Source organism: Etheostoma cragini, chromosome 1, assembly GCF_013103735.1.
Source record: "Etheostoma cragini isolate CJK2018 chromosome 1, CSU_Ecrag_1.0, whole genome shotgun sequence".
In the NCBI taxonomy this organism is placed as follows: domain Eukaryota; kingdom Metazoa; phylum Chordata; class Actinopteri; order Perciformes; family Percidae; genus Etheostoma; species Etheostoma cragini.
Genome location: NC_048407.1, coordinates 11,549,579 through 11,570,410, shown reverse-complemented (window position 1 = coordinate 11,570,410; position 20,832 = coordinate 11,549,579). Strand labels below are relative to the sequence as shown.

At 38.9% G+C, this 20,832-nt stretch overlaps 1 protein-coding gene across 1 annotated transcript in view; it reads left to right on the top strand.

Moving 5' to 3' along the window:
* map2k5 (mitogen-activated protein kinase kinase 5) overlaps positions 1-11,865 on the top strand; it is a 54,177-nt gene extending 42,312 nt beyond the window's left edge. Inside the window, exon 20 of the mRNA XM_034877661.1 lies at positions 11,086-11,865. Coding sequence (XP_034733552.1) covers positions 11,086-11,196 — 111 coding nt within the window. The 3' untranslated portion in view covers positions 11,197-11,865. The remainder of the gene's footprint in view (positions 1-11,085) is intronic.
* The last annotated feature ends 8,967 nt before the right edge of the window (positions 11,866-20,832 follow it).

The following is a 20,832-nucleotide window of genomic DNA, read 5'->3' as shown; positions in this document are numbered from 1 at the left end:
TCCTAACTAAGTTCCAGCTTTTCCTTTTAGTCTGTCTAAATGATATACAAGCCAAACCACATGCCTCCCTCCCAAAATGGACGTTGTTTTCTGTTCTAGCATTAGCACACAAGGCCACAGCAGTTTGCACAAACTGCCTTTTAAGAGTTGCAACAAGCGCCAGTTTCTGTGTGAGGCCCAAGGACAGCGACAGTTAGGTCCGCAGAGACGGGGGTAGGAGGTTTGTGTTGTGGGGATGGAGGGCTGGGGGGTGTTAATGCAGAGCTGCTAACAGGTTGTATGTTCTCAATCTCACACCAGAAAGGAGGAGTAAAGGGACATGTTGTCTAGACACTCAGTGGGCATTCCTGCCTCCACACAGAAGGGGTTCTCTTAAGGGAGAGACTATGCCCTACTACTTTTTAAGTTCCACTTGTTGTGTTTGTACGACTCTCCATCTTTTTCTATACAAAAATGCCACTGTTTGTGTTGAGGGACACCTTTGGGCTCTATATAATTGTTTTAGTGAAGAAAATTAGGAGCTCTTTTCCTCAGTTTCTTCTTGTGGTTTCCTGTGTCCTCTGTGACCTAGGTGCACAGCCAAAGCTTCTTTAGATCTACACCGATAAATATTCAGTTTATCCACAATTAATCAAGGTTGCTGGATCAACTGCACACTGCTTCTCTTCCTTTCAATGCTTCGGGTTATTGTAGCTCGTATGGTGGCATTTTCATCACTTGTTTTTCTCCCTCTCCTCGTACTCTGCCCCACTTTCTTCCCATACATTGTGGTCCCTGTGCTCTATTTTTAAATTTTTACGGCTCTCTCTATCTCTCTTTCACTCTCTCTCTCTCTATTTCCTACTTCCACTCTCTCTCCATCCCTCTCATCTTTCCTTTACCTATATTTTTGTAGTCCTGTAGGCCTGTCATTTCTTTTCTAACCACAATGAACGGAGATATAAGGTCATGGATGCCTGCCTTTGTGGCACCAGCCTGCTGATTGTCTTTCTCCTCTCTTCTTCTTCTCCTTCTCGTTCCCACTTTCCGCCCCACCTCTCACTCTACCTCCCTATTCCCCCCAGCATCCTGAGTACATTAAAAGTCTTTACCTATTCTATCTGTATGTTAATGCACCTAGCCACAGCTCCCTTTCTCTCCTCTCCCTCCGCTTTACAGATAGTGCACCCATTTGCTCTCAGTTTCTCATTTCTCCTGAAGGTAATGTGGGAAATCACACAACAGTGTAGACACTGAGCAAATAATGTTGTTTTATGACCATACAAACTCTCCTAGTAGCTCTAGTTTGCTCATCAGGTTTCAGCATGTGGTTTCTCTAATCACTGGTATAGCTTTTATTGACGTCATTATTTTCACTGGGATTTTATCCTATTAGACGTTCTTTAAAGGGCTTCTGTTTGATTGCATGCCTGCTCTTGATGGGTTCCCCGAAGCTTGACACAGTCTGCTACAACTACTTGTATTGGATGCTTTGCTCATGCTATTAATAATTTATCCTGTTCAGTTCAACTTTTTCTTATCACTTTACCTGACTAAGACACGCAGTGAAGGAAACCCCGTTTTCTCTGGTTAATGCTGTACTATGTTCCCAACACGAGTAAAGGGAGAGAACCAAGCAAGGGTAGTGCTAACAAAAGAGCAATGATAACGATGATAGAAAAAGTAACTTTAGAAGAAAGGTGCTATTAATATTAGTATAGCAGCTATTAATCTATTAATACAAGAAATACAGCTCAAAGTGCTTTACTATAAGGAAACCAGATGCACAGAGTGCTTAAATTGAAAATAGACAGTAAAAACATTAAAACTGTAAGTGACATAATGCAAAATAAAATAAAACCACCCATAGCACATCAAACTCAAAATCCCACTTGATAGTAATAGTCGGAAACAAGTTAAAAAGAATACATAAAATGCAAAAGATTGAAAATAAAACCCACTGAATAATTGTAATGATGAAAATAAAGTTTCAAAAATGTATTATACGTAGAATGCATAAAATCAAGTACATGCTGCATGTCAGTCCAATCTCAGCATCTCAGCAATCATGGGGCACTAGAGCAGGAGGTTTTAAACATCAAAGCTAAATCCCGTGCATTTGGACCTTGCTACCATTAAGAATTACATAGTTTTCTCTGACATAAATTAGAAAAAAAATGATATTCTCAAACCATGTGAAAAACCTGGAAACACAGGCCCAGCTGCATATCTGTCATTGGCAGAAGGTTGTCTGAGCATGTTTTTGTGATGTGAAGCTTAACATTACAAACCGTTTGAGGTGCTTGATAAAACACTTGATAAAACACAATTTTTGCTTATTAACCAACTCCAAAACCAGTTTTTTACTTCTGAATTCTTGCTCTTAAACAGACCAAACTCAGCCATTTCAACAAGGAATATGAATAGGAATTTGGTTAGGGCATAAAAGTAAATTAATAATAATAATGAATAAACATTCCACAACCATTTACATTCATTGTTCACTTACCAAAACATTTGTGTCCTTGAGGCCTGACAAACGGGTAGAAAGAATTTCCTTTCTTACAAAACATGCTTCTTTTGTTTTTGAATAATTTAAATTGTGCTTGGTTTACAGCCTTTGTTGTCACATTACTGCATTTCTTTGCATGTGAAGCAGCAGAGCCGCTGACACCAGCTTCAGGAATGTGTACACACATAAAAACATTGCTCCATTGCCCCGCTAGAGATCAAAAACTACATTGGTTACTTATTAGGTGTTAAATGGAAGAAAAACTAAATAAAACAAACCTAAATACACCCTTTCTTTTTGTCCTTTTATCCCTCTTCTTTTACACAAACCGTTTAATCCACAGTTGAATTATTTATGATTGATTGGAACATATTTTGGTCATTACTTCCTCACTAAGTTATTCAGGCTGATTGAATGGACTTCATTTGCAATATTTAATTTTTTAACTTTAGAAATTAACCCATTACTATGCGCTCCCTGTGAGATTACAGTGATGGACAGTATGTACGACAGTATGAAAATCAGTGGCTTGTATTGTGATACCTTAACACTGATGGAAACGTTGAGTTGATCTGAGCCCAGATGGTTTACACCATGACTGATAACATGTTTGTCATTTTGTTTGACATTAATTAACCAGGAAGAAATATCAACCTGCATTCTGTCTGGCTGTATTAAGCTCAATACTTGAGTCAGTAAGAGATCTTTCTTCAATTTCTTCCCAAGTCCCTTCATTTGCAAAGACCCGCATGATGAGCTGTCATAGTAGAGGAAAGTGTGTTTTTCTTTCCTTATACTGATGCATCTTTCATTGTGGACACCCTATCCTGTCATCATAAGCTAATGACTTTGGTTAGTTGAGGAGACTTTCCATTGGCCCGCTCCCAGGACGTTAGCCGCAGGTATTTGGTGATGACCCATCCTGTCTGAGGTTTCTTCCTTTTGGTTCTAAACAGAGTGGCTTTCTCCTCCCCCTTCTCCTTCAACACCAGGCCTGGTCTGTGTGCAGCACCTATTTCCTTATTTATTAAGCTTAAGGGCAAGAATACAGAAAATGTAGAAATTGGTGTAACATTATTTTGTGTGCTTCTTTGAGTGATGATCCCACACCCTTATATTCTTTGACTGCGATTTGTTAGACGTTTTATTCCCCCCCCCCCCCCCCCCCCCCCCCCCCCCCCTTCATTGTCCCTCATTCCCCGGCCAGCAGCCTTCACACAGCCTTTTAGCACCCTGGTCAATGCAGCTCTCCTATTCTGCTTTTCTATTCATAGGCACACATGCACACATTTCATAGCCCCTTTTCAAACCCGGAGACACCAGATGAGCCCCACGTTTTTTCACAAAGGAAACCCCTCCTGTGTCTGTCCGTCCCAAAATCGGGTTCAGACGCTTACGCGCGCACACACACACACACACACACACACACACACACACACACACACACACACACACACACACACACACTTGTTATGTTTGTTGATATTTGTCATTAACAAGCACAATCTTGACTAATTAATATTAATCCATACTATATCAGTCATAAATCAGAATCAGTAATACTCTTATTATTTTTATTTATTTATCATCTTGGACAACATGGATGTGTTAATTTACCACAGGGATTAAATAATCTCTTATAAACTATAGTTTTATGAAAGCAGAGACATCCTGCTGTTCCTGACTGATGTAGTGACACCACATCGTTGAGACAGACATGGAAGGCATGTTGAGTAAGGCAGTGGACTGAAGGCCACAAGACAACACACATTTTCCATTATGTTTACTCGACATCCACATAATATTATGCTTAACTGTAATCATTTTGGATCAAGAACGTAGTCAAAGTCAAGCCACTCATTAATCCTTCTTTCCATTTTATGAGCTGCCTGAATTCTACAGCAGTGTGTTGTATTGGTGTTTGTCTCTGTACTTAATGTGGTTCTGTTAAAGAGGTTGTGTGTGAATTTTTTATTTGATTTCATTTTGTTATTTCACTGCAAATTTTCTGAGCAGAAAAAATGGAATCATGTACTGTATGTGTGTTTGTTTGTGGAGGATTGAACTTAACTAAAGTAAAGTAAATGTATATAGATATATATTGATCACCCACGGGTTTTTATTGACATAAACGCTATTTTCACATACTGGGACTGCAGTATGTTACTGCTGCGCAACTGTTCAGTTAAGTTATTTTTATTGAGAGGTGGAGTCAAAATCGCACTGAAATCCTGTACAAAAAAGAAAATCAACTCTGGCGTTTGGAGGAAATATGCCTTTTTTGTGGATCTAATATTCTGAATTTGACACAAAACAGTTTGTGACTTGTGATAGTGAGCTATGTAAGAAATGTAAAAATGACTTAAAAAAAAAAAATTCTAATAATTAGACAGGAATGGGTTGGTTTCCTATAAGATTCATTGAAACCAAGAATGTCAGTAAGTTTAAGACTGTTTTTAATTTCTCTCCACTTCTTTCATTTTTCTCCCAGTCTTCAAATAACGTTACTCCATATGTTACAGTCCAGGTCACTGCTAACTGCATCTGTTGGTCTCTTCTAAAACACATATTTGTAACACATTGTGTAACATCCCACGATCCCACTTCTCTTTATGACCATCCAGTAGGATTTGTTAGTTCAGCGACATATAGCTGCTCTTTTATACACTTGGTTGGCGACTAAACTAGGACACAAAAATGATGGTGCTCTTAATACTCTTGTTTTATTATCGTTTTTGCTACTTCTTTCCATTTCGGTGGCTAACATTTAGTGTTGTGGCTCATTGATAGTTGGCTGTCTGGAGAAAGTGCTGCCTCACTATGCAAACAGTTTTAAAAGCAGATATTTGAAAGTAGCATTAGATGTTTGGATCATTAAGCTTAGGGCATTGTAACTCTACTAAGAGAAGTTTTCCTACATTTCCTATGCAGTAAGATTGACCAAAGTGTACACACACACACACACACACATACACACACACACACACACACACACACACACACACACACACACACACACACACCAACCAATGCCAGGCAGTTTCCAGAGGGGGCCAGTGATTAGCATGTAAAGACCTAGTTATTCTATCTACCTCTTTACCCTTCTCTCTGTCTGTCTCTCTAACTCGTACACGCACACACACACACACACACACACACACACACACACACACACACACAGACAAGAGCACCATGTTTCTTCTAACACTATTCTAAATAGGTGATGACCAGTCTCTTGTCATAATTGCCTTAAACTCCTTTTTAATTTCTTTTGAACGTATTAATCATACATAGTTATTTAAAATTACATAAATTAATCTTAGATTAAATGAACCCTTTATAGGCTTCAAACAATTAAAGAGTTAGGTAGAATTTCCCTTGGGTTTAAGCCATTTCTATTTGAGCAGTTGCAGGTGATTATCCCATTTTGATGGGGCCAGACGGTGATTAATGGAACTTTAAAATGAGTCCTTCCTCTATCTCACCTCTGTCCACAAACTGCTACAGGAGAAAGTCAAAGCACCTTCAGTGACCTAACTAAGAAGTAGTTATTCACTCTGTATTTATAACTCTCTTCACAGGTGTCATACTTAATTTAAGTCGCATGTAATTAAGTGATGTGTGCAGGTTGCAAGTGTGTGACAGACAGAGGATGGGTTCTTAATGTACTCAATATCCGGGTGTGTGCTCCTGTTTGTCTATGTATAAAAGTAAGACTTTTGAGACAGCTTATGTCTAATATAATTGAGAGTCTGCAGATAACGGTCTAAAAGTATTTTCACAACCTCCGGCTCTTGTATGTCGGGTGGTGGGGTCGTAAGATAAATCTGAATGCTTACGAGAAGATAAACAAATTTAAAGAAGAAAACATTTTTGCAACACAAAATTATGTTCTGAGAATATCCCTCTCTGGTTAGACTGCTCACAGCTTATAGATGTGGGACCTGTGAAGAAAAGTAACATGTACACATTGCTTCACAATAAAAGAGCAGAACGCTATAGAGGTACCATGGTTTTGGTTCCAGATGTGTATTCAGAACACACATGTTGGAAGCTCTTGTTGCCACCTGCTATGTAAAGCGCTCTGCTGTTTCAGAGCATTAAATGTATCTGGAGTGAGGAGTCCTTAAATAATGCTTGATATTTTTGATGTATCACTGGACAATTATGGTACATGAAGTCGGAGACCGGTCTGAGAGACTTACTGCGGGGTCTCCGAGCATGACTGGCTGAGCAACGAACTAGCGGCCATGGGAGGCGGTAGAAAAAGGCGGTTTTTGAATTTTTAAATTATGAATACACATGAATTATCAGCATTGGCCTTAAAAATTTTGTATGGTTGGAATGTAGTCATTGTTTAAATTGGAAGAAAGGTTTACACAGTAAGCAGGTGTCTTGTGCTCTCATGGATAAGACATACACATTTTTCTGTCTAAACATTCACAAACATCTTTTACAATTATTTTACTGGGCTTTGCAGGGCTTTAAGTCATTAGCAAAAATGCGGTGAGCAGTGTTGTTGTCAGCTGTTTGTTCAACATTAAAATACCCCCACAGCAGCACTCAGTCCAAATACAACATCTCGTAAGTTGACTATAACTTTGACTTTCTCTCCTGCAATCTCTCTTACTTGCTTACTTTCTTAATTTCTTTAATTTTCTACTACTGCCAATCGGGTAGCAGTGTGATTTGTGTGTTGGCGAAAAAATAAATTTAGAAAGGGAAAGATCAGTAACCCCCAGGCAAAGGGATTGTTTTGAGTTAGTGTGTGTTTCTACAGTGTATTGGCCTGTGTGCAGGTATAGTGTGGGTGATTGTGGTATGAGGAGGCAGGCGCCTACATCCAGGTTAAAGCAGATGTCTCTGGCCTGTCAGGGTTAATTTCTGGAGCAGAGATGGCGTGCTGTTTTAAAAACATCACTCAGGACTTCCTTTTTTATTTCTGTATCACTCCCTTTCTACTGAGGCAAAGAAGAATGATTGATGAGACGAGTATTCCGCACATAGGGGCACTCAGGAGCGTCCACTCCACCCGTCTCATACTGACACACGCACACGCTCACACACACACACACACACAGATATGAGAGTAATTAACCTCAGACTGTGTTAACCCCAGCTGCCCATTAGAAGGACAACAGGATTGATGGGGACTCCCCCCAGTCCTTCACAATCTCTACAGTTTGTGCCGTGTTATACAAAACAACACCAGACTAAATATGGTGATTGAATGATCAAGTCAAAAGTAACAATTGTATGAAAAGAAAGAATATACGTCAAACAGAAGTCAGACAAATAGATTTCAGTTATGTACAGGAAATGCTATAATACAATAACTTCACCATCCCTTTATTTTTTTCGTGTACTGTACATATTCTTCAGTTTAACATTTTCCAGCGTAACCGCAAATAGACAAGAAGGATCCCAAGAGGAAGAAAGTGGACCGTCACTACCACTCTGTCCTACTTTGTTGCTAATCTTACAATGTCAGTGCTGCTGGCGGTATTTTTAAGGGGCACAATGCAGTTTTGGCCATTTCTGCGCTTTTTGCTCTCAAGTGTCTCTATAGAGCTCCCTCTACAGCTTCGGCATAACCTATGTGAACTTGTGTCTGACTCCTCGCTCAGTCAACCTGCTGTTTCCTCTTTCTCTGTTCCTCCGACAATGCTTTCCTAAGTCTCTGTTTTTTTTTTTGTAAAAAGTCTTTGTGTAAGACATTGACTACGTTTACTGTACGTGCAAATAATCTTCCACTTTTTGCCCTAATGAAAGTAAATATTTCACTAATATTCCGGTTTACATGTATCCGTGCAAAATAGCTTATTAGACCTTGAAAAGTTCGTCATAGCGATGTGTGCAAATATCCAAAATGCAACTAACGTTCTTTGGGTCTGCAGCCTTGCAAACTGTTTACTGGTTGGTTTGTATACAGCAACCATAGCAACACACAGAGCTGACCCTAAGTCCGCGGTAAAAACCCTGATTGAGACGCATATTCCGAACACATGTCCAAAGAAGGCCTCTAAAACCCAAATAATACCAAATATCCTACGTCTTAATCAGAAAATGCTACCTTCGGCTAAAGGTCCTTATTTGGAATCTCCAACCAGAATATACAGTTTACATAACCTGTATCAAATTCTGAACATTGTCACATTTAGAAAAATAGAGGACGCGGACGACCGGATGTATTTCTTGCATGTCAGACATTTTGGACGTCACTGTCTGCATTTTGAGCAGTTCCACAGGTCAATGAACGCTTTAAAATGAGCCGTTGTGAATTGTTTTTACTTTACTACAGTTGTATTTTACATGTTGTGGCTGAAGTCTTGAATGAGTCTGTGCTGTGATGTAAATCTGACCTTTGCGGCAGAACAGAGTCAGACAGATCATATTGGCTGCATCTTCCAGCGTTGCCATATATTTCTTCTTACCTTCTGTTCATAGTACGGCACACTATGCCTCTACGTGTCTTTTTTGAACACTGTTGAGGTCACAGCCTTCTCGTCAAATAAACTTTATCGGAGATGTCACTGGACAAACTGGTTCCTTGTTAGCGTTCGGTGTAAGCATAAAAGCCGTGCAGGAAGGCAGGTTAAAACGTGCACTATGAGTTAGAACAACATACAAGAGTCTGGCCAGCTTCAGTTAGAACTGAACTCATTAACAGTGACAGTCTCTTGTTGTTAAGGACAGATATCATTGAAATCATTGTTGACAAGTTCATTTAAACTGGCCGGCCACAGCATTGTTTATCTAATTGGACATCTAGACACCACAAATAAAATTCCTTGTCAGTCCGAGTTGAAGTGTCTCATTTACAACCTCCTCACCTCTGACCCCTGTGGGACCTCTGGCTCCGGTCCCCCAGATGAGGCCGCTGATTGGGACTGTTGTCATTGAGATATTACATGTGACATCTCTGTTTCAGGCCTTCAGCAGTAACAAGTTAACACTGCCAATCAACAGACACTGGTTATGTGTTTGGGGTTTTGAAGAGCTCATTTATTGGTGCTATTGCTGTAAATCAGTCAAGATCAAAACTGTATGAAAAAGAATTTATCATATTCAATATCGTTAAGTAATATATTTTTTAAAAGTCGACAAAGACGGTTTGTGTTACTGCCCGTTTTATTAAAAAGCTCATTTCAAAACCCGTTAGGACTCATGCAGATGATTAAACCGCAACGATATTTAAAAAAAATGCCCTGACAAGCCATTACTTAAACATTAAACTTTAAAAACCAAATCTGTTGGACATGAATATTTAACGGGGTTTATTGACGTACCTGTTTAGTTTATTTGTATTTTTATCATTATTTCTTCATTTGTGATTTAGAATAATTATACAAGAAGAACTTAACCAAACGCTTCACATAAAGGTGCAATGATGTTTGCGGCTCCAATCTGTTTGATAATAAAACATTATATTGCAGAACAGGTATAAAGGTTTTTCTTAATAGCTTCTAGAATATTTTTATTTTTATGAGAAAACTCATCACTTGTGTTTTTACAGCCACTTCAGTCCCTTTTTTTTGCTGTGTAATACAATTATCCTGAAGGTCAAATGTATGGAGTAAGTGACAGCAGATAGTTTTCAAGCAAAAATGTTTATTGGAATATGAATTTTAATTGCAAAGGGAAACTGAAAATATCTTTCCAATGATAAATTCACAAATGTTGCTTTTCTAGCAATTTGCGACTGAATCCAAAAACTTTTGAGTGAACTGATAATGGCCAAAATGTGTCTTTAATAAATAAATTAAAAAAAAAAAGACAAAAAAAAAAGCCATTGTCTGAATTTGTTTCAGGAATTTTAGTCATAAAAAATCATACCTTATTAGTAAAACTCCAACAGACGAACTTCTAAAGTCGACCCCTTTTCAATCCATTTAACCCTTGTGTTGCTCGTCAAAATTGAAAATCAGCACTTTTGTTGATGTTTTTAACTTTTTCTTACGTTTTTGTTCCTTTTTTCAACACTTTTCATGCTTTTTTTTTCAACTTTTGTCACTTTTTCGACGTTTAACACCACATAACACTAACTTTAGTTGTACAGTTATTTTCATAATTTATAATAATAATTATACCTAATGTTTGAGGTAGAAAAGCAGAAATTAGGAATTATTTTGGCTAAATTAAAGGAATGGATGTTGAGTGATAATCACAGACTGGAATATGTCAACTTTTACTCATCCAATTTGGAAATAAGACACCCCAAAATGAATGAAAATAGAGATTTATACTTGCCAAAGAGCGTTGTGTGGAATCAATCATGTAATTTTGGGTAATTAAAATTGGTTAGTTAAAAAGATTGACAAAACATTGATGTAGGAAAACTGGTCAATCTGACCCGAGGACAACATGAGGGTTAAAAAAGTCTGCCTTTTGAATTAATTTATTCACTTCATCTCATTATTGTTAATACAACATTAGTATAATAAACTCAATTTTTTCATATAAAACCTTTTTAAATGCACTAATTTAGTCCCAAAGATGTGTTTCTTCTATAAAAATGTAAACGAACCCAAACATACAGATTTTTCTTGAAATGAAAACAATGTCCCACTTCTGTCCTTCTCTTTATTTTTCAGGATCATTCGTTCATCATACAGTTTAACGATGGTAATGCAGAGGTGGTGTCAATGTGGGTCTGTTGCTGTCTGGAGGAGAGACGCGCCCAGCACGCTCTGGGACACGTCTGAAGTCCTAGTGCTGTCCGCCCATGGTGGACCAGGACAACACTTTTTTTGAAGGCTTCAGGGTCAAGTATGTCCATATGCACTGTACAAGAGACTCAATGTACATGGACACTAATCACTAGATGTTACAAACATTTTAACGGTTTAAGTCATTCTTAAACCGCACTGTGTGGAGCTCACATCCTTTGAACTTTGCATCTTAATATCTGCATCCAAAAAGTGCAGGGAGGTCTGCGCTTCCTTTCTAACATGGGTCTCCATTTTTTAGGAGTATACAGAAATGCAGTGAGCACATCACAGCCTAGTGGATAGAGATACACAATCCAGATTTAAAAGAGCAGTGACAAGAAACAACTTCAAAACATATGACAAATTAAATGCATGGCAAAGTCATGCTCTTTTCCTGGGATAGCATCTCAAATAACCGTTTTGTGCTTTACTGTAGACAGCCCTCCAGTGAATGTTAAGGTTTTTGCCTGTAAGTTACTGCCCATGTGTGTGCCTGTTTTTCCAGTGGTGTACTGTATTACCTCAGCAAACTTATGTTTTCACTGTAAAAGCAAAACTTCCCCCCCCCCCCCCCCAAAAAAAAAAATGACCTTTTTCTGGAATAGAACATTTGATTCCAGTCATTCCCTAATCGTGTGTGGTCGGGGTGTTACAGGAAGTGGATACAAAGCTCTGTCTCTGTATTCGAGCGGTGTTCGAGTGAACAACAAGCCTGCAGTATCAAGGAGTTTGAAGCAGCTCTGTGGTGTTAAAGAGTGCAATGAAATATTGGAAAGCATCTTTCCTGGGTTTCTAAAGCTTACTGACCACACAAAGAATAGTTCTCACTCATCGGGAAGAAACAGGGGGTCCCTCTATTTAAACCAGTCTCCATCTCGGTTCTCTGATTTCTGTTTGCACAGACATGCCTGACGTTGAATGAACTGTTACAGAGGAAATTGTGCTAAAGCAGTTCTCCACTTTCATTCAGCAGCTATTTGTTTTCCTTATTCATTAAGATTAAAAGAAACTATGGACAAGAAGAGAAACGTAACAAAAACTATATCTCTTTCATCCCCTAAAATTTCCTTCGGGATGAATAAAGTATCTATATATCATCATTTAGGGATGCACCGATCCAACTATTTCAGTCCAAATATCGGGAGTAGGCTTTGAGTATCGGCCAATAAATATAAATCCAATACTGGTGTTTATTAAAGTGACCATATTATGAAGAAAAAAAAGATTTCTGGGTTTGGCGTGGAATTATGTATGTCTGGTGCATACGCATACAAACTAAGAAAAAAACATCTATGCTGTTTTGAGTGAGAAACAGGTTTCTGAATGTGTCCTGCCTTCAGTCTCCGGGTGAGCTGTTCACAATCTGCACGGCCGTCTACATCATTGGCCAAAACGAGGGCGCTGCATGCTAGCAGCAGAGAAAGAGTTATCTAGCTGATGTGATATTACCTACTGCGCATGTGCAACTCCCAACAAAGATAGTATAGAAGTGAGATGTCTCACTCTGTAGCTAAAACAAAGACCTAAACACACTGGGTGAAAACAAGATCTGCAGAAATGCAGGACAACAAATATATGGTGTCTTTCAAAAATGAAACCATGTAAACCTATTCTGCTACAACCTCAAAATACAATTATGAACCTGGAAATGAGTATAATATGAGCACTTTATTAAGCTGTATGCCTCAATGTGTGGAAGTGAATACAATTTTTTTGTGTAAGGCAACATCAGGCTTAACTTGAACATTGCTTTCCTAATTTTGTATTAACAAAATTTAACAATACGTAGATATAAATTGTATGTCTACGATAAATCTTGCCCCATTAACTTGGTAGGAAATCTTCAAAATTATCAGGAATTACAATTCCTGTATACAATGTGTATTTTAATTAAACATAGAATTGAAGTCAATAGATCGGCCCAACTGTCACCGATATCCGATCCAAGTATTTTAGTCAGTATCGCCCCAATACCCAATCTCAGTATCAGATCGATGCATCCCTATTATAAAGCAACACTTTTGGGATTTTAAGTTATTTTATCCACTTCCTAAGTAGTACATTGTTACTTTAGCAACATACATACAGTATGTCATGTACTATACAGAAAGTATGTCATTTGATTAGATTGCCAAATAAGATCAGTTGATATCTATAAAGGGGAAACATTAATGCAGTGCACTTAACACCAAAGACCCATGGCAACCCACTGGTGAATTTCATATGTATTTCTCATGCCTAAGGCGTTGGGTTGTGTGACTAAAATCATTTGATAAGGTCTTCATGTGCAGCTATTGAAATGTGTAGAGCTCAAGTGCAATTAAATGCCATTACTGGAATCGAATGTAACGGCAGTACATCAGCCAAACACAAAAGGTTTAAACCACCAGTTTAATATGAGGACCGGTAGTGTCTTCAGTACACTGTTCAAAGTGCTTTGTCCTCTGTCACAATGTGGAGACACATGGAGGCTTCGTTTTAATCCCTGGCCTTTTGACAGTAAATCAGCCAAAACAGAGGAGACATTTTGTTGTTTGTAGATCATTTAAACGTGTCATTAATTATTTGGGAACTAAAGATTTCCTGTATTTTTTCCCGGAATAAGCTCTAAGTGGGTCTGTTTTATCACTTTGTCAAGCATCTTATTTCCAGGATGAACTATTCATTAAGCATTTTTGCTACAAAACAGCTTGAAAATGTAATTTGACTACAGATAATCTTAATTCAGGATCAACTTTTTGGGGTTTTCAGAACTAGGAAAACCACAAGATGGATTTGAGAGTTTGGGCAAAAGCTAGCAAGTGGAGTCTTTTGTCAGGCTACAGTTTCCCAGGTCCGTCGGATGGAATTTGGACTCAGCAAACCCAATCTGGCGTTATTTAACGGATCACTCTACTGGTTGTGCTGAGAACAAATCAAGGCAAGATTTCTCAGTGATTTTGAAAAAAAAAGAAATGGAATGAAATCCTTTTTCCATATTCAACAGCTCATTTTTGTTGATAAACGCTGCTTATTACAATGTCCTTAATGTTGTGTCCCAGCGGTTCAGATACAGTTTGTGATTAATCATTCCAGATGCATTATTTGTGAACTGCACAACCAGCAGAGGCGCTCTTTGCATTATCCTTTCCATACCAACACGTTTTATTAGTGCCATTATTCTTGCCTTAGAAACTTGAAATTGAGCCACAGCCTTTTGACGTTGATGTACATTAATATACTTTCACCTTAACTTTGGGAAGGCCTTGTCCTAAAGAAATTAAAATAAATATATCAAAATAATTGGTAAACTCAAAAGTTCCAGTAACAAAAATAGATCATCATGGATTTTCCAACAGTTGCTCATTGAATAGAATATATACTTTACATCATACGACAAATATTGTTAATTATATTCATCTGTAGTCCACTTTACTTAATGTTGGCCTTAAAATATAAGTGTAAAATAAGAAGAGTGTGTTGTGGCCACTGGTTACTGATGAACACTGCAAAAATTAAATATATTCTTGCAACTCAATTGAAACCAAAAAGGAAAATTATTTCTCAGACACATCTTTTATAGTTTGACAATCTAATTATTGACTGTGATTTTTAATTATGAATCTGCAGTATCAATGGAAATATTAATTTATTTTTATTTTTTACTTTTTAGCTTGTGACTTTTCTGCCCTGTTATTTTTCCAGTTCTTGCCTAAACCGCGGAGCATTAAGTCAGTGATGGGACTCAGCAGAAATATTAATGCTGTGGTATTACTGGCTGATTATGGGCTTTTCTGTTATTACCTGTGTTGGCACATATTTCAACCATAATGCATAAATAAAAGTATTTAAACATAATCATTTGGGTAATTTTGATTGTTGTTAACTTCACATTATCCATTTTGTTCAAGTGTGTTTGTTAGTTGTTGATCAGTCATTGAAACAGTAACACACAACATACAGCCAGCTTGATGGTGTTTTTATTAAAATTACAACCAGACTCGGGACACCTTTGGGACATGGCCCCAAATCTTCACATGACTCAAATTATACAGACAAATGATGGTTGCTTAATTAATAGTTTGACATTTGGATGTCTCACCGTAGAATGACCCAAACCTGTGAGCACCTTGCTGTCCTACGTTTAATTACAAAATGCATTTCATAATTAATCTTAGTCAACCTTTTGATTAACTTCAGCCTTATTATTAATGGGTGCAGCCGCATTTTTCTTTTAACTTTATGGTTTCTTGAAAGAGCGGTTAAGTAACGTGTGTCAAACATTACAAGGTTTAGTAAAAAAGTTCATATATTTTCAGGGGCAAATTTAAATTTTAAACCCATTTCTGGCTTCATAGTTTGGCATCTTCACTTTTAACATCCTATCAGCTCATCTCTTATTATGAAACAAGCAACGATTAATTTCGGAAAGGTCTTGTTTTTAATTACTGCATTTTCTCAAATAATCTCTTTTGTCTTGAGCATCAAATACTAGTTGGGATCTCAAGAAAACAAGCTAATGTCAAGATGCCAGAATAATTCCACTCTGGGCTTCCGTTCACACCTTCAGCCTTTAATGCTTTATTGTTAGTTTCTGTGAGGTTGTACGATGATGTTTCTACAAGTTTCTGTCTGAATGCAGCAACACATGTAATGACCTGATTTAATAATTATGCGGCTGTGTGTAAATCAGCCAAAACAGAGGAGACATTTTGTTGTTTTGATGAACTATTAAACGTGTCATTAATTATTTGGGTAACCCTCAGGACCCTGACACACACCTACATTCGAAGCATGTAGCCAGGTCAGTGCTGTGTTGTTATGTACTATTAACTTTTTAAAAGGGGGCTTATAAAGCAGAAGGACAAACTGTGTGATTTCAAAGCTTGTCTATATATATATATACATATCATTATTAAGAAATTAATTCCCTGCCTTATTTGAGTTTTAAATGAAAGCTGGTTAAGAAAAAGGATTTTGTGATCAAGGTTACCTTCACTGACCCTCCTGCTGTGACAGAAAGCCTTTTCACACTGTAATGTAAGCGCTTCGTTCCATTGAGACACACCGAAGGCAGTAATACAACAAATACGCGCCATGAGTCAGAATACTGCTCATCCTTGTATTTCTGTGTTTCTGCTTCTATGCAGTGTGAACTTTGCACCACTAACATCCAAGAAAAGTGTTGGGAAAGTTTGTTAGACGTTATCATGTGCAGGGTCGACTTTAGTGCACGATACAGCATCCGTCCAACCCCTTCACTCCATCCAGGCAGGAAATCATTTTGCTTTTTTTTCCCCCATTCACTGTTGTATCCTTTAAAACAACAACCTTGGACACCTGCTGCCGGATCAATAAGGGAGTTGCCCCCGAAGCGTCAACCTAAAGGCTGCTGCATGCCACCAGTGAGAGGCTCTTTAGAATTCGGATAGCATTGCAGAGCCTCTGTCACAGAGCGAATGTTTTTGTTTCTTTTTTAAAAGAGACAAACCTGAAGTCTCACTTTCCACAGCTGGCCAGGTGTGTTTGTTTCTGTTCAACTGCAACCACTGTCCCATGGATTGCTTCCAAAAACCTGAAGGTTGTCTGCATTTGTTTAGTGACTCATTATGTAAAAGATGCTTTACCATCAACAAAAACCTTTTACATTTATTTGGTGGTTTCCAGAGGAAGGAATAAAATCGAACCAATTGGGAATCTAACAAAATGCTTATGTCATCATGCTCTCAGTCTGTGGCAACAGGTATAATCTTTTGGTCATAAACCACAATTCTGGACCAAAAGTCTGGAAATTACCATTAATCATGATCAGGACATGAATGTCTGGACTAAATTTCATAGCAATCCATCCAATGGTTGTTTTAGACATTTTACTCCAAGCCTGAAATGCGAACCTCACTGTGGTGCCAGATGAAACGTCACAGGACAACCAAGGTATTCAGGATACATCCTCTGGGGACCGTGAATGTCTACATGAAGATGTGTGTCAATCCCTCCAACAGTGGAGATATTCAGTCTGGCCCACGCAGGCTCCCAATGCCTTCACTAGATCTGCGCAGCTAGCATGGCTGAAAAAATACTTGTTCCAAAACGAGTAAAAATATGTTTTGATGTATATGTTGTGGCCGTTTTTGTCAGCAGATCACTTTCAGTGGACTTCATCACAGCTCTGCCAAAGCACAGCAATACAGAGCCGATCACAAAACAGTGAGGATCCCACCGGTCTGGGGAATTTTAAGAGTGCACTTAATTCATTCTAACAGTTCTAGGGATGATCATGTCAGGCGTATAGTTACTCCACCAATTTGGTCCTAATTAAAAAATCCATCGAAATAACCTATCCATCCATCCATCCATCCATCCATCCATCTAATACCTGCTTACACTACTTGTATTCATATTTTTCTATTATTGCACCACATTATTGTCCCCCGTCTTGTATCTTCTCCTGTACCTGTATTGGATCTTGTTGTTTGCACCTTTGGTTCATTGATTTATTCTTTAGTTTTGCACCAGGAAATCACTATTCCTATTTACTCAACTGCAATGTAGAAAAGGATGTCAATAACAACTAGTCTCTCTTATCTTATATGTTGGATGGAGGGCCCTGAGATATTATGCAGGCATTCATGCCCCAAATCCCAAAGATCTTGGTGATTCCCACACCTTTCCTCCAGAACCACCAGCAGGTTCCCATTTGTCGTTCTGTGTGAAACGTTGCCATGAAATTAATCCATATATTAATAATTTTAAATGCTGGTGATCCCCTGACTGCTGTCCCTTCACTGCAGCTCAGCAAGGGACAAACAGACCAGGACTGTGGAAGATCCTAACTCAGACTGAAGAAGCATCACATTATCTTTAGTTAAAATGTGGACACAGAATTAGGAATGTAGATGTTAAAGCCCCTCTCTTACACTGGAGTAGCGCGAGGAGGGGGTTTCTTCTTCTGCGGTAACTGGAGGGAAAACCACACAGCGCCCTGTGTCCAGCTACATCTGGACAGGTGAGTAATGTTTAAGATATACTTTAAAGATTACAAATCTTGTCTTTAATAGAGGCCCACATCTCATTTCTGAGGTGCAGTTTATGTGGTTTCTTACAGGGATGATTGTTTGTTTTTTTTTATTTAATATTCAGCATCTTTTTTAGGCTGCAATAAAAGAAATAAATTTGATTTTGATTGTTTTTTTTCTCTTTGTATGGTATCAATAAGTCAAGGTGTGTGTCCCAACTAGATGTGGGCAAAATGCACAGTTAGACCACAGTGTGTAGTTTTTGCGGGTGGGCATGCGTCGCCTCAGTACATTTGTAAAATCCTAGCCAGGGCATTAACAGTCGGCTGTTAAAGTGGTGTTTGAAAGCTGACATGATAACTTGACTGTTAACCTGTCGATGGGACCGAGCTGCGGCCCGCTGGGACCAGTGATGATGATCAGTCCGTGTTGTGACAGCTCCGGCCGCCACAAATGATTTCTCTTACATGTAAATTGTGGCATCAGATGATCTATGGCTGTGCTTCATGTGACCTATAGTGATAATATGTCTGGAATGAAAATGCGGCTACTCCATGATCTCATCTGGCGGGCCTCTCTCCGAGATATTGACCGCGCATGGTTTGGAGATGCGTCTTCATTTCTGCCAGTCCGGGACCTTCATATTCCCAAAGTCCCACCGAGCTGCGGCTCGCCTTTGTATCGGCCGATGACCTTTTTTTTCCTCCAGAGCAGTCCGACTTGATTAGCACATCAGGCGGGACAATGACTGGCCGCCCTGTACACAGCCATTACCCAGATCCCTTTATCAATGTCCTGTAATTAAAATGTCACCCTTTAATTTTCGAGCCCTCGCTTTCCTCTCGGCGGAATCTTTCCTCCAATAAAAAAGTGTAATCGAAATGCTCTTTTCACTGGAAACCAAAAAAGGATACGGAGAAAGCGTTTAGCAGAGAGGGATCAATAGGCCCTTTAGTCCAAGAGGAGGATTGATTGGTCTCTAAAATGGGATTTATAGGGGTCATGGTTTTATAGGGTGCTGATACAACTGTTAATTATAAAACATGTGGCCTCAATTGCTGCTGTTATTAAACCTGGCCTGATTGAGGTGGACTTGATTTGTCTTTACAACATGCAAGCGTTTAGGAAATCCACCTTTTAACGTCCCGCAGAATAAAATATTATCATCGTGTTTCTTCTGCAATCTCACGCGCGCTTTCCACTCAAATCGACGATCTGTGGCGTTAAAACACCCGAACCTGTTTGACTGTTACGGACACACCTTTTTGTGATCCGACTCAGGTTTGAACTCATGCTGCTGAGAAGGCAATCGATCAATAAATGAAATAACATAGCAGTTATGAAGCGCTATATCCGCATATAATCTATACATTACTGTCGTGTTTGTTGACTTTAATACTTATGATACAGCAAATGATTTGTTGAAAAGGTAAAGCAAGGCAATTGTTTTTATCAAACATGGAGTGAACTCAAAGCGTTGCATAAAGCAAAGAGATGCACGGGGGAAATACATATACTCAGATATATCTCAAATAACTGGAGCAAGAGAAGCTTATGGCCTAATGTATCCTCAAATTTAAAAAAAATATCCAAAGTATTAAGGACAGTACAGGAGAACCCAACTCTATAGAGTAGGCTACAAACTGTCTCTGGATATATGGAGTTAAGCTGTAGCTACACTGTGTCAATGACACATTAAAGGCTTTTTAAACATGATTTCTGTGGCCGGGTTGGCCTAGTGGGTAGAGCCGGCGCACATTTACTTGGACGCAGAGGTCTAGGGTTCGAATCCCACCTGTGACGATTTCCTGTATGTCTTCCTCCTTTCTCACCTAGCTGTCCTGTCAAAGTAATTTTAAATGCGGAAAAGCCCTGAAAAATAATATATAAAAACAACAATACGATCTCTAACAAGCGGTGGCACCCAGAGCAGTGTCGTCAGGCCCGGGTTCAGCTGGTGGTGAGTTGGGACTCCCAGTGACTTCAACCTGAAGCGCATTCATGTTTCAGGTTAAAGGTCTGTTTAAACAATTGAGCGCATATCAATGAGGCCCGGGTAATTTGTATCCAGCAGTAATGATAAAGGGCTCGCCTAAAATTACCGCTGAAATGTCTAATTAAAACCTCCTCGCTGCTGATCCAGCCACGTCAGCTCACGTTTCCCCCGGAATAAGCAGCGACAATGGCTGCATTCAAGTCGGCGGTCTAAATAATTAAAAAGAGAGGAATAATTACAGTATAAAATTGTAATTATTGGCGGGTACTGCAGGGGAAGCCTCTTGATGGTGAAAGAGGAGAGGATGCGCTTAGGATCAGGTTCAGCATCAATATTGCAACGAGGTAAAACTGTCCAGCTCCGGCTGCACCCATGCTGATGATGTTTCATACACACTTCATACACTGGCTTCATACACACGTAATACACACACTAGCTCCAGTGGATGAAGCCTTGATCTGCTGTTGTGTCACTTCATTTATGATAAACTGTCCAAAAATACACTTATTACAATTCTTTGGTTTATATTAGCTGCCTTCTTGACTATAATTTTCTTCAGATTATGTAAAACCACATGCATGCCAGCTCCAGGGCCCGTCTGAGACTTTCTGGGGTCCACGGTCACATCTTCCTCACTGG